At 48.6% G+C, this 14389-nt stretch overlaps 1 protein-coding gene across 12 annotated transcripts in view; it reads left to right on the top strand.

The window, feature by feature from the left end:
- The window catches only part of NHSL1 (NHS like 1), a 246822-nt gene extending 232749 nt beyond the window's left edge, over positions 1-14073 (top strand). For 6 of the 12 annotated variants that reach the window (XM_045499793.1, XM_045499790.1, XM_045499792.1 and 3 more), the window contains 3 exons: positions 1647-4871; positions 5395-5527; positions 11177-14073. In XM_045499793.1, the coding sequence (XP_045355749.1) occupies positions 1647-4871; positions 5395-5527; positions 11177-11912 (4094 nt within the window). In that variant the 3' untranslated portion in view covers positions 11913-14073. Of the gene's footprint in view, positions 1-1646; positions 4949-5394; positions 5528-11176 lie in introns of those variants that run through there. The other 6 variants (XM_045499794.1, XM_045499791.1, XM_045499797.1 and 3 more) reach the window with 2 other exon arrangements.
- Positions 14074-14389: the final 316 nt, after the last annotated feature.

Genomic DNA, 14389 nt, shown 5'->3' with positions numbered 1-14389 from the left:
AACGGCTGCAATCTTAGAAGAAAAAGCATGAAAATCCATTGTTCAATGGAATAAGGTAACTTGAATATTTGGAAGCAAACTGGTGCAAACTGGTGGAGCCGTGCAAGTCGATTTTCCCACCTACTAAAATACCTTTTAAAATAGCAAAACCTTCATCTTTTGTTTTCTTTCCTCAAAGTGGATTTTTCTCCTGCTCCTGCCCTTTGACCCACTTCCTCTCTTTCTAAGGGAGAACCTTGTGTGCATGTGTGTGTGCGCACGTGCGCGTGTCTGTCTTCGGTGAGCGTAACTGGCAGAGAAGTAGGGGGGAGGAAACAGATCCTCTTTGCTAAAAGATACCAGTATAAAAATATTCTCCGTCATCACAGTGAAGGAAAAGGCTTTATGCTTTATTCCTCACAGGATGACATCTCCTTTGTGGTTCTTACAAGAACATCACTGCCATTTTTGTAATATCCTTGGTATTTGGATGTCCAGTCAGGGACACGTAGTTAGTTCATGTGGGATAGGGAAGGAGTTCGCGGGAATCCCATCACCACTGGTGTCCTTGCCCAGGTGAACAGTGATGCCAGCAGGCACCCAACTTGCATTGCTCAGCAAAGCCCATGATTGAGAATTTTTCAGTTTTTCAAACAGTGTAGAGAAAACTGGTTTTGCTGTTACTTTTCAAGATTTAATGTGTCCTAGTGGTTAGTAACTATGCATGAATTGGTTTCTCTCTCCCTCTCCTTCTCTCTCTCTCTCTCTCTCTCTGCCTCTCCACTTTGGCTAAATTGTTGGTTTCATGTTGGACTTGTGTTTTTAAGATTCTGTTCCTTTCTAGGTATTTTGAAATCTAACTGTTATCTACACTTAAGGTTTTTTCTCATCCATTTCCCTCTCTGTTTGGCCCTCCTTATGCTTCCCCCCTCCCTGCCCCGCCCCACCCCACCTTTAAACATACCTGCTCTCATTTGGTTTTAGAGCTCCAAGAAATGAATAACCCTAATTTGAGGAAATGCTCACTGGATGAATTCTTGCAGCTTTTCCCCCACCAGAACATAACAGATTGCCATTGGATTTTGAATGTCACTGACAGACAGATGACAATGGTCTAAGATGGATAATGAAATGTTTGATACACAGATGGGCCTGTAAATCATTTTTCCCTTGGAATTCCTTCTGACATAAAAAATTAATATAATTAACACTGTTTGATACCAATATCCCCTGTAAATGGTATCTCTGTAGCCCTACTATTGAACCACTACATTCATTCGTCTTTGGGAAAGATCGTCACAGCTTGACAGATACTCGGCACAGTCACCTGGCGGGTGACAGGCCACCTTGAAATCTTTACCGAAAGGAGGTTATTTGAAAAGTATCTCTTGCACAGAGTGTTCAGCTTTGATCTTAAAGAGAGTAACTGAGAATTCCATATGTAGCACTCACCCTATAGGAGGGTTTGAAGTACAAATCGAGAGAAGTACATGACATTCATAAGAAGGGTTTTTATTTTTAGGAGTATCAATAAGTGTTTAAACTCTCAGGTGCCTACAGGAGGAAAGAAAAACTAAATCGAATTGAAAAAAAAAATATTTTTAAGTACAGCAGAGTAAAAAGGGGATGAGGGTATCAGTGATGAACTAACATATTTTTATTTTTAGGTAACAAGCCTCTTTCTGCTTTATCTCCAGCATCAGGCACCGGCCAGGATGAGGTCGGTGCTCACTCAGTGTATACCCCAGACCACTACTCCACACTAGGAAGGCTTGACAGCTCTCGGGCTGCTGGGCAGCGCTCAGAAACGAGGGACTCCAGCTGTCAGACCGAGGAAGTGAAAGTTGTACCACCTTCCATGAGAAGAATCAGGGCACAGAAGGGGCAAGGCATCGCCGCCCAGATGAGCCACTTCTCAGGCTCCTCTGGGAACATGTCTGTGCTGAGCGATTCCGCGGGTATCGTGTTCCCTTCCCGCCTCCACAGTGATGCTGGTTTCCACAGCCTTCCACGTTCTGGAGCAAGGGCAAACAGCCAGTCCCTCGAGCCACGGCTGGGTCCCCTGGGCCCTGCGGAAGACCTGGGTGGCGCGCGCCCCTACCAGAGCGGGAACCCACAAGTAGATGAAAACCTAGGACACTTAGGAGGTGCCTCGAGGACCGGAACACTTTTGAGGCCCACGTCCCGGGAGCTGAGGCACTTTGAGAACGTGATTAGCCCAGCGTGCGTGGTTTCTCCTCACGCAACCTATTCCACCAGCATCATCCCAAACGCCACGCTCTCCTCCTCTCCGGAGGTCATTATTATTCACGCTGCTCACAGTCCAGGACAGCTGGACGGTAAAATTACCAGCTCCTGTTCATACCTGAAGGCAAAATCCAGAGAGCACCTCCTGTCCAGGCATGCTAGTAAAGAGGGCCATCAGTCTCACGGCGGTCACTGGACTGAGGGTCACCCCACTGTTCTTTCCCAGGCCCTGGATCCCCATCCCCCCAGTGCAGCCATGCTGTCCTCCCTCTGTGATTCAGCGGTCTCTCTAAATACTCCAGCTAGTCGGGAGAATGGATCCCAAGCCATGACCTACGACTGTAAAAACAACCTGGGCTTTCCAGCGCACGCCCAGGATGTGGATGGCAAAAGCGAGTCCAGTTTTTCCGAGGGCGGGGGGCACGGCAGCTCGGAGCCCTGGGAATACGGCGCCGCAGGTAACGGACGGGCATCCCCACTGAAGGCGCGTGCGGCAACTCCCGGCTTCTCCACTCCCGGAAGTAACATGAGCAGCTGCAGTTTGGATCAAACGTCGACCAAAGATGATGCCAGGTCCCTGTATTCAGAGGAGCACGATGGCTTCTACGCATCTATGCACCCCGACCCCGGACACGGATCTGGAAACCTGTGCAATAGCAGCGATGGCTTCGGGAACCCCAGGCACAGTGTGGTCAATGTTTTTGATGGGCGAGCTCGGAAGAGCCAAGGGGACCGGCCGCGTGACCATGACAAGTCCCTTTCGCGTAACATCTCTTTGAAGAAAGCGAAGAAACCGCCCCTGCCACCCTCCCGGACGGACTCCCTGCGCAGGGTTCCCAAGAAGGGCGTGCAGGCCAACGGACAGGCGCTGAACGAGAGCCTGATCGCCTCGCTTCAGCACTCGCTGCAGCTGAACCTCCCGGGCAAGGCCAGGGGCGGCAGCTCGCCCTCGCAGAGCCCCTGCAGCGACTGTGAAGAGCCCTGGCTGTCCCGCTCCCGCAGCCAGAGCACGGTGAGCGCGGGCAGCAGCATGACCTCGGCCACCGCCCCCAACGTGTACTCCCTGTGCGGGGCCACGCCGTCGCAGAGCGACACGAGCAGCGTCAAGTCCGAGTACGCGGACCCCTGGGGGTACTACATTGACTACACGGGCGCGCAGGAAGACCCCGGGATCCCCGGCGGGGGCTGCCCCGGCGGCAGCGGGGCGCCGGCCGGAGACGGGCCAGCCTGCCAGGTCCAGGAGGGCTCCGGGACCGCGATGCCCCAGGTGCCCGGCGGCGCCGTCAAACCAAAGGTCACATCACCGGAGAAGTCCCACAGAGTCACTTCTCCATCCAGTGGGTATTCCAGCCAGTCGAATACACCCACAGCGCTCACCCCTGTGCCTGTGTTTTTAAAATCCGCGTCACCAGCAAACGGGAAGGGGAAGACCAAGCCCAAGGTGCCAGAGAGGAAGTCCTCCCTGGTATCTTCAGTGTCCATCTCCTCGTCGTCCACCTCCCTGTCTTCCAACACTTCCACGGAAGGAAGCGGGACGGTGAAGAAGCTGGATTCTGCGCTGGCCTCGCCCCTTGCTGCCGTTCCTCTTCCCCCTCCCCCGCCTTTAGTAGACTCCCCCGAGGGCTCTCTGCCTCAGTCTCCCCTTTTCCCCCCTCCACCACCGGAAGCTCTCACTCCCTTCTGTCCCCTCCCTGGCCAGGGCTTTCCCCCTCCCCCCAGGGCACTTAGCCCCCTTCCTCTGGGTGCCTCGGCTTCCCTGCCGCCTCCCCCTGCCTCGGTACCCTCCTCAGCTCCCCCGCCTGCCCCACCCCTTGACCCCAAATTGATGAAAGATGCCAGGCCTTCTTTCAAAAAGTCTGGCCAGCCCGAATGCTCCTGGGAGGCCGTTAGGCAGCCCGCTAGCAAAGAGGAGGGCACTAGACCCCCCATGCCCCTGATAACCGCTGAAGCATTGCAGATGGTACAGTTGAGGCCCGTGAAAAAGAACTCAGGATCCGAGCAAGCACTGTTATATGAACAAGCATCTCAGGAAACACTAACTCCGGTTGTTCCCCAGTATCGTTTAAAGCCATCTGCTTTCCTGAAATCCCGAAATAGCATAAATGAAATGGAGAGTGAAAGCCAGACTGCCTCTGTGACAGGCTCGCCGCCGACTCCTGCCAAGAGCTTGAGTCAGGGTCACCAGGACGGTGCAGCCGAGCGTGGCCTCCTGAGCCGCAGCCCGGGCCGCGCCGCGGAGCCGGAGGCCGGGGCCGCCCCGCTCCAGGAGCCCCCCGGCCCGTCCCCCGGCAGGAAGCCACCCCCCATTTCCAAGAAGCCCAAACTGTTCCTTGTGGTGCCACCTCCGCAGAGAGATTTCACAGCGGAGCCCGCGGAGAACGTGAGCGGAGCATCGCCCAGCCCCACGAGGGGAGAGGCAGCCGGGACTTGTAGAGCCGGGGCCGGTCCAGACGAGACCGGTCCTGGCGGCTCGGATCTCGAGGGAGGGGCTGCAGCTCCCGCTTCCCCCGGCAGAGTGAGAGCCAATGTCCCCATGGTGCAGCCCGATGTCTCGCCAGCCGCCAAGCAGGAGGAGCCAGGTGCCGAGAACAGTGCAGACGGTGGAGGCAGCGCGGAGAGCTGCCTGTCTCTACAGGACGGAGGGCGTGAGTCTGCTTTTCTCTCTCCTTCCCCTCCGACCACATGCAGCCCAGGCAGAAGATAGGGCCGGTGCATGTTCAAGGTAAAGCTAGCCGCATGTGGGCTCATTGTGCTGCCTCACACTTAGGTTACCAACTTGGCATTTTATGATCTTTAAAAAAAAAAAAAAAATCTGGATCTGAGGGTAGGGCTTACTGAACGTCAGAAAATAGAGGGGCAGCGTGGTCCGCAGCAGACAGGGTGTTTATTAAACAGCAATGAGTAATCTCCCTTCTGGAGAGCTGCAAAGAAATGTTGCAACAGAATCGGAGGGAGAGATTCAGTAGGAGCCCCGGACTTCAACAGAAGAGAGTGAGCTTTGGCTGTCTTTTATTTGTGATCCAAATAAAAGATCAAACTGCCGACCCCACTGCCTGTCCCGGGGTTCTCACGTTATCGGGAATGGCAGGGAAGCAGATGGGGAAGCCTGGTGAAAAGTGCCAGTTCAAGTCACTTGTGCGCGTCCTGTATCGGCTTACTTCTCTACAGCCGGGGTGCCAGAGCCGGACACAGCTGCTGCTTCCTCGGAGGCCTGCGACTTCCTTAGGGAAGAAGGGAGTGAGGAGGTGATGACCCCGAGCAGACCCCGGACCACAGAAGACCTTTTCGCAGCTATTCACAGGTATCCCGAACTCCTCGCTCTTATCGGCGACAGACTCTCTGAGTCTTTCTAAGTGGTTCCTCAGTGTGTCTTCCTTGAGCTTTTTTTCTGTCACCCATTAACTTGATTTTTTTTTTTTTTAGTGCGTTTCTATGTTTTTTCCTTTTTTTCTTCTGACTCCCAATTTCTGTTCTCCTTTGTTCCACTGATTTTTATGAAGGCGTGGGGACAGGGACTCAATGGGTGCCTTCTGCCCAGCACTGCAGTTGCTGGCAAGAAATGCAATGTGTCAGTCACGTGACGGAGTATTTACAAGAACTGGATTAGAGCGACGGATGGTCCAGTCCAGGGGGAGGAATGCTGTGTTTCGTGGACAGAAGATAGGCACAGGCTAAGCTCTACAGGGTTGCTTCTTTCCTAAGGGTGTTTTATTATTTATTTATGTATTCATTTATTATTATTATTATTTTTTTTTTTTTTTACTTCACGGAAATAGCAGGATTTTTTAGCGCAGTTTTCTTTGGATACTGAAATGTTTCCATACAAGAGTAAGGTCTCTTCAAAGCGGGAGCGAAAGGAATTGAATTTGTTAGTGTATACTGTTAGTGCCATCTACTGGCATCAGAAATTGTTGGGTTTTAAGAAAAAAATGTGGAGTAAATGTTTCAAAATAACTGCCTGAACTGTTAGAGTCTTTACATATGGTCACCCTAGAGAGTGAATATGATTTAGCACCAAAGCTATATATATATTGCCTTATTTTTCTGGCTGTAAACAGCCGCATACTCGTTAACAGTGTCACTGTAAGAATAGATGAGATTGTATATGTGCAAGTGCTTTTAACCACAAAGCTGTATCAGTCCTTTGCTGCTGTCTCAACTCCTTTACCACAGTGTTTTTGGACACTCTTATGAGTGTCTTTATGCTGCCAGCACCTTATGTGGCCCTGAATCGAGGTCCCTTTTCTCTTCCCAGAACGAAGCATCCTATAAAATCATTTGACTCTCCATGTAAGTAACCTTGTGTCAGGACTGTTTTCCCAGCTCTTGGAATCTGAGAAGGCTGTTGCATGAGATGAAAAGCACAGTGTTATCCCGATCTGAAATTCCTTGTGCAGCATATAAATATCTAACTTGGGGAGGAGTTGGGGGGGGGGGGAGGGGACCAAGCTGGGGAATTAGGTGTTTGTCAAGAATTCTGTTTTTTCTTTTCTTTTTTAAAGGTAGAGTTTTTTTATTATTTTTATTTATTTATTTATTTATTTATTTATTTATTTATTTATTTATTTATTTTATTTTAGAGAGAGATCCCGAGCAGGGGAGAGGGGCAGAGGGAGAGAGAGAATCTTAAGCAGGCTCCACACTCAGGGCAGAGCCAGACACAGGACTTGATCCCACAACCTTGGGATCATGACCTGAGCCGAAATCAAGAGCTGACGCTCAACTGACTGAGCCACCCAGGTGCCCCAGCAATTAGGTTCTTTACATCTTGGCTCTAGCATTGGTACGGTACCCCCAAAGACCCTAAAGACTGCCTCTTTAGCAATGGTTTCTTTGATCTCGTTAGAAATAGAAAGGTGTAGCTACTTATGAAATTATTTCTGAAAACTGTAAAATGAAAAATGCTACGTGGCATTTGAAACGGACCTTAGTGGCATTTGTAGAAGTTTATACAGAGGTTTCTATTCTAACCATGCTAGAGACACAATAAGCACACCGTAAATATTTTCTGGATTAAATGAAACCAGTTGGGATTTAACTCTCAGGAAATTCTTCCAGGATGTGGCATCTTTCATTTCATAGGGAATGCACTGGTTTGCTAAATGGGCAGACATATATATTTAAAATAGCAGTCTACAGAGAAGATACGTTGCTCGTTGCTCTGTGTGCTAAGTACTTGGTCTCAGTGAGGAACCCAACTATTGTGGGGCCAATTTACTATGTGCTTTTCTGAAAAATACGCCAAATGTCTCTTCCATATTTTACTTTGGCAACCTTCTTAAGACACTGAAAAAGCTGCGGTGTCTCCTAGTAGTGAATTATATCTACTACAGATGTGGAAATCAGCCAGTCTGTATCATTCTGTGTACACGCGGTAGAAATGGAGACCAAGTAGGGTATGGATTGGAGAGCGAGGGAAGACGACTGCTAATTTCTGTTTTGGTATTGATAATGTATTAACGGACATAATAGAAATCCATCTGAAGTCTGCTTTTTTGGGCTTTATTTTATTTTATATTCTTCAGCACCTAAGCTAATAATTTAGAAACTTCTTTTTTTTTAATTTTTTAAAAATGTTTTATTTATTTTTGAGAGAGAGAGAGAGAGAGACAGAGTATGAGCTGGGCAGGGGCAGAGAGAGAGGGAGACAGAATCCACAAAGCAGACTGCAGGCTCTGAGCGGTCAGCACAGAGCCCGACGACGCGGGGCTCGAACCCGTGAATCACGAGATCGTGACCTGAGCCGAAGTCAGACGCCCAACAGACTGAGCCACCCAGGCGCCCCACCTAAGCTAATAATTTAAAAGAAAGAGTATCTAAACTGAGCCCACAGCTTTCAAATTTTATAATGCAAATGAATTCACTTCAGATTTAAAGCCAGATGGAAAATGTAGAACACCAGTTGAGGTGTGAAATTTTTATATTTATTGAAGTAATTAGTTTTCAAGCCAGTGTTAACTGTTTGAGTGCTTTTTATAGCCATCTTCTTTGGAAATACACACACAGAGCATGTATGTGTGTGTGCGTGTGTATACATACATATATGCAGAGAATTTGTGTGCTTAGATTTAATTCTCATTTTCAGGGGCAGCTGCTTTTGAGAAACAACAAAAACTTTTATAAATTCCCATCTCCTCTCTTAATTCTAAATCTACAGTTAAAGGCCATAACTTTAATCAAGCATACCTGTGGCTTGATGTATGGATTTCAGCACACCCTTACCTTTTTTTTTTCTTAATGTTTATTTTTGAGAGAGAGTGTGCGCGCGCGAGAGAAATACAGAGAGAGAGAGAGAATATGCAAGTAGGGGAGGGGCAGAGAGAGAGGGAGACACAGAATCCGAAGCAGGCTCCAGGCTCTGAGCCGACAGCTCAGAGCCTGACGCGGGGCTTGAACTCACGGACCGTGAGATCATGACCTGAGCCAAAGTCGGACACTTAACCGACTGAGCCACCCAGGCACCCTGCACACCCTTACCTTTTAAAAAACAAACTAAAAATTAGGCTACAAAGCAGTACCTGCAAGAATGAGATGGGCAGAACTGCTTTTGAGAAGTTCAAATAAGGCAATATATATAGCTTCAGTGCTAAATCATTCACTCTCTAAGGTGACTGCTATAGGTTGTGAGGTCAGGCACTATGGGTAGAAAGATACTCCATCAGGTCCTAGTTCTTATATTAAGCTGTGTGACTTCACTCTTTGGTATCAGTTACCTTCCCTGGTCAGACCACACCAGCTAAAGCCATTTCCAGCTCTAAGATTCTGCGATGTTATTATTTTTGTGGTCTCTGTCAGCTGGTCATTAATGTATTCCAGAGCACCGCTGTCTGTTGACAACCATGCAGAGCCGTTGGACCAAAGGGTCATAGGCCAGGCTCTGCAGTCTCAAAGGGGCTGGTGCCACGTCAGCTTTGGCCACCCTTCAGACTTTGTTTCAGTCCTTACCATCTCCTGTCTTCTGCTTTGGGGGCTTCTTTTTGGCCAGAAGCATGGAGAGGACTGTGGGAGCACCGAGCCCAGGGCAGCCATTAGGGGTCCATTCCTCCCGTGTCTTGCTGTGCAAGGCCAAGTAAAAACAGCACTGAAGTGGGCCTAGCGGCAGGAAGAAAGAACTCTTTTTCCCTAAATGACACTCACAAGTCTGTTGAGCACATCTTCCATGCCTGACACTTTATGGCTGTTATTTGCATTCATCTTTATTTTATTTATTTATTTATTTATTTATTTATTTATTTATTTATTTATTTAACGTTTATTTATTTTTGAGACAGAGAGAGACAGAACATGAATGGGGGAGGGGCAGAGAGAGAGGGAGACACAGAATCGGAAGCAGGGTCCAGGCTCTGAGCCATCAGCCCAGAGCCCGACGCGGGGCTCAAACTCACGGACCACGAGATCGTGACCTGAGCTGAAGTCGGACGCTTAACCGACTGAGCCACCCAGGCGCCCCTGCACTCATCTTTATTGATAAACTAGGAGCTCTCTACTGTTGTTTCACTTTCCAGATAGGATACTGGATCAGAAACTTTTTTTTTTTTTTTTAATCTTTATTTATTTTTGAGAGAGAGACAAAGTGTGAGCAGGGGAGGAGCAGAGAGAGAGGGAGACACAGAATCCAAAGCAGGCTCCAGGCGCTGAGCTGTCAGCACAGAGCCCGACGCGGGGCTCGAACTCACGCACCGTGAGATCATGACCCGAGCTGAAGTCGGACGCTCAACCAACTGAGCCACCCAGGCTCCCCAAGGATCAGAAACTTTAATTTGCCCAAGGTCACAGAGCAAGGAAGCTTTAGCATGGGATTTAGCCCAGGTCTGTGTGACTCCAAAGGCTCTTCGTCTCATTGAATCCTCACGAACCTGTGAGGTCAGTATCCTCGCCCCCATTTTTACAAGTATGAAAACGGACTAGTTTGTCCAAGGCCACACAGCTAGAGGTTGGTAGTGCTCAAGTTCAACTCTCAATCTGTATCTACAGTACTAACCTCTTGGTGCTGCAAGCACCTGCTGCATATTCTATAATTTTATAGCAAACAAAAAGATGTACCCATGTCTTTGTTTGATTAAATATACCGAGTTTTTCTTAAAGCACCTGCATCTGGCTGAGAGATTCCTTGCAGACTGAGTTGTTATTGTGAAGAGACCAGCAAGGGGCCCCCTGGCTCATCTGCTTTCTTATCTCTGAGTCACTCTGCATACAAAACACATTGAACAGCAAGCTTCTTAGAGACTGAGGATAAGAAACACCTCCGGGAAACATCTTAACTTTCCCTAAAGGCCCCTCCTCTGTCACATTCCACCCACATTCTTCAGATTGTCTTGATCACCGAGAGGTTTTCTGAAGTCAGTCAGGAAACAGGATCTGGTGTGGAAGGTTCACTCTAGTTTTCTGGAAAACTGGATTTTCAGAAGTTGACATAGGGGCCAGTAAGAGCCAAGGAAGCCTGGTTTTACGTCACACTCTAGAATGTATGAGAATGCAGAGCTGTAGAATTGTTCTAGAACCTGAAGTGGGGGCCTCCCTCATGGTAGGGGATATTCTGGGGGTTGACTTATCTATTAGCCCTGTTGAAGGGCTAGTACCAAACAAGAAAAGGAAGATTACAAACAAGGGTGGTCAGCAGTGAAATTCACTCGGGATCAGTCTATTACGGGAGTGTTAAATAAAATACGGCAATAGAAACTTTTGAAATGATCCTTACCACAGTAAGTTAATATGATACCTTAAGATTCATTTCAAAGTAATCCAGTGAGGGTACAGATGAAAGAAGGGCAGCCAAGAGTTAATCATTATCGTAGCTGGGTCATGGGCTCTCATGATAATAAAATAAACTATTAAAGGAACTCTTAATAAATGGTGACCGGAATATGCAGTAAGAGAAGCAGGGAGGTTGTGACCGACGTCCCATGGCCCACTGGGAATGAACCTTTATCTTCATGTTCTTAAATCTCAGATCCAAGAGGAAAGTCCTTGGCCGTAAAGATTCAGATGATGATCACTCCCGAAACCATTCTCCCTCCCCGCCAGTGACACCCACTGGTGCTGCCCCCAGCCTGGCCTCCCCGAAGCAAGTGGGGTCAATTCAGAGAAGTGTCCGTAAAAGCAGCACCAGCAGTGACAACTTCAAAGCTCTGCTGCTAAAAAAGGGGAGTCGGGCAGACACGAGTGCCCGCATGTCTGCAGCCGAGATGCTGAAGAACACAGACCCTAGATTCCAGAGATCAAGGTCAGAGCCTTCGCCAGACGCCCCCGAGAGCCCGTCAAGCTGCTCCCCTAGCAAGAACAGGCGGGCCCAGGAGGAGTGGGCCAAGAACGAAGGTTTGATGCCTCGGAGTCTGTCCTTTTCCGGCCCCCGGTACGGCCGCAGCCGAACCCCGCCTTCTGCGGCCAGCAGCAGATACAGCGTGCGGAACCGGATCCAGAGCAGCCCCATGACCGTCATCTCGGAAGGCGAAGGGGAAGCCTTGGAGCCTGTAGACAGCCGGGCTCGCCGGGCCCCGGGTGCTGCGAGGGGATGCTCCCTGGATGGACCGGTGGGGGATGAAACGGACAAGGGCAGCCTGCTCTGTGGCGGGGAGCCCGCCGCCTCGCCGCAGGCACAGGGTCCGGGCCCCGCCAACGGGACAGTCACGGCGGAGCGCCCGGATCCATCAGAACGGTGTGGAGGTCCTCTGGGGGAAGAGAGCTAGGGACGAGAATGTGAGTCTCCCAGGTAACGTGAGGGAGACGCACAACACCTCGCTCTAGGAAGTCTGACAGGTACCTTCCCTGCCTTGCCCGTGGATCCCGCTCAGCGTTTGTGCTGTGGGCCCCGGGCGCTGCCAGCCCTACAGTGGAAGGGGGGTGTTATTTAGGCCTCCCCTCGGCACTTGCCCTGTGGCTGGAAAGCAAGTAGAAGCTTAACTTCCAGAAGTGCTTCCTGGGGAAGATTTCTTTTTTTTATTCCTCCGCACGCCCCTTTTTTTTTTTTTTTTTTTTTTTGACTAAATGCTGGGTGTGTGTGTGGAAGGGTGTGTGTGTGTGTGCATTTTGAACCCTTTTGTGTTAAAACACACGCGTGCGTGCGCTCACACACACATACACACGCGCACACACACACAAACAGCATGTACAGAAATAGAAGGAAAGATGGGGTGGAAACATGGAATCTTCTGGACTAGGTGGGAATTGCTTGAAAAGTATTCTATTTGGGGAAACTAGTGAGTTTCTGAAGAAAGAGGGGAGAGAACCATTCCTTCTAAGAAAGAGGGGGCATATTGGCTGGTGCTGCAGAGGACACGGGGTCCCGGCCCCGGCGTGCTTTCGAGGTGAGCTGTGTCGTGATGAACCCAAAACGATGGGAAAGGGCTAAATGACTAATGGGTTCAGGTACCTTTTCCTGGGGAAAAAAGGCTTGGTTTCGTGGACATGACAAATGTGGGGAAGTGGCAGGGCAGTCACTTGGAGCCTGCTCCGCTGCGGCCACAGACACACGCCTTCTGGCCTGAGTTTTAGACACCTGGGCAGTCTTTTCATGACTTTCCTCCTTGAGTAGCAGCCGAGGCCTTCCTTGAGGACGAAGATGACCGCGTCCGCGCACAGAGAGGGTGAGAGGGGACAGAAGGGAAGAGGGGCAAGTGATAAAACGCTGCTGGAAGCTGTTTCCTGCTTATGAAATAAACGTATTTTTCAGAATTCCACTTGAAGACTTGCACTACAGAACTGTGGGTGGAGATTTTCCTTTTATGGCCGTTTTTACCAGAGTGTAAACTCGCATTTGGCAATTTCTTATCGCTTGACATGTCAACATTTGCTGACTTTTTTGGATATCCTTTTGGTGACACCAAAGATATAGGTATGGCTATTTTTCCTTGACCTGCCTACATACAGTACCATGCCCCCATTTAGAAAGGTTTATCAGAATCTATTCTATATTCTCATACTTTGAAGAAAATGCTGAATACCTCTTGTTAGTCAAATACACTAATAAAAATTGGCAGGGCTTGGCTATTAATTAACCCTGGGAAATGAGATTTTAGATTAAAAAGATTTTTTGCATCATTTGGTTTGTGAGTTTTTATATTTTTTATAAGTAATTGAGTTGGCTAATTACCTTCTAATCTTCTCCAGCTAGAATTTTTAATACTTACAGGCGTGGGAGAAAAGTGTGTAAAGTATTTATTTTTACGTCCTACTCTTGTGCTCCCCCCCCCCCGCCCCCATTCCCTCCCAACTGCCGTGTACCCAGACTCCTTTATTTGTTGGTTACATGAAACAAGCCTTGTCGCCTTCATTAGAAGGACTTGAGACGGCAACACGGAGATCCTTGGCCCGTGTGCAGTACGGCTACCAGCGGTCATCTCTTTCGGCATAGAAACATCATCTAAACGTTGGACCGCACGGGCCAGACTATCAAAAGGTTGATTACCCATCACAACCGTAGACCCCCATTTTAGACACGGTTTTGAGACAAAAACAAACCTAAGGGATGAAGGCTTCTTCCATCCTCTGAAGAAAACAAAACCCTTCTTTTCACACAGCCCGCAATGAAGACCTGACATTTGGCCAAAGGCTAAAGGACTTTTCACCATTTGGAGCTACCGTCTGCCGTGCTGGGCCCGAGGATCTCCTCTTCTACATTTTAGAAAAGTGGTGTTGGCTTCTGAATATGAAACCTCCTCGCTCCCTAAACCCGATTAGAATGTACGTGACTATCAGACAACTTTAACTTAATATATAAATCATTTATGTCGAAGGTAAAGTAAAACAACATCACCACTAATTATAAAACTATTTTAAAAATCCCCGTTTTTAAAGAAAAAGGATACTAGGTTTGAAAATTTGCTTTGAATAAAACAATTGTAAAGGAAATAGTTGAACCTTACTTCTTTTCGTTTGTGCGTGCATTTTTGAATAATAAGACCGGCCTTCTTCCACAGAACTGGTGAGTGCTTTGCTGGATACAAACAGAACAGCAGTGAAGACCAGAAGGTGCCTGTGGGAGGTGGGGACCCAACAGAGAGGAGATAGAACATCACAGATACTGTGGATGGTGCCATCTCAAAGGACATATGGAAAAACAGCCCTGAACAGTGTCCTCTGGACTTTTGGATAAATATGAATAATGTATCGACTGATAGTTCAGGTGGTGTGGCATGTGGAGAGATGCGAGAACTTTTCACAGGCG

Source organism: Leopardus geoffroyi, chromosome B2 (genome assembly GCF_018350155.1).
Source record: "Leopardus geoffroyi isolate Oge1 chromosome B2, O.geoffroyi_Oge1_pat1.0, whole genome shotgun sequence".
Classification (NCBI taxonomy): domain Eukaryota; kingdom Metazoa; phylum Chordata; class Mammalia; order Carnivora; family Felidae; genus Leopardus; species Leopardus geoffroyi.
The sequence above is the reverse complement of the archived record's forward strand: the minus strand, read 5'-3'. Positions and strand labels throughout refer to the sequence as shown.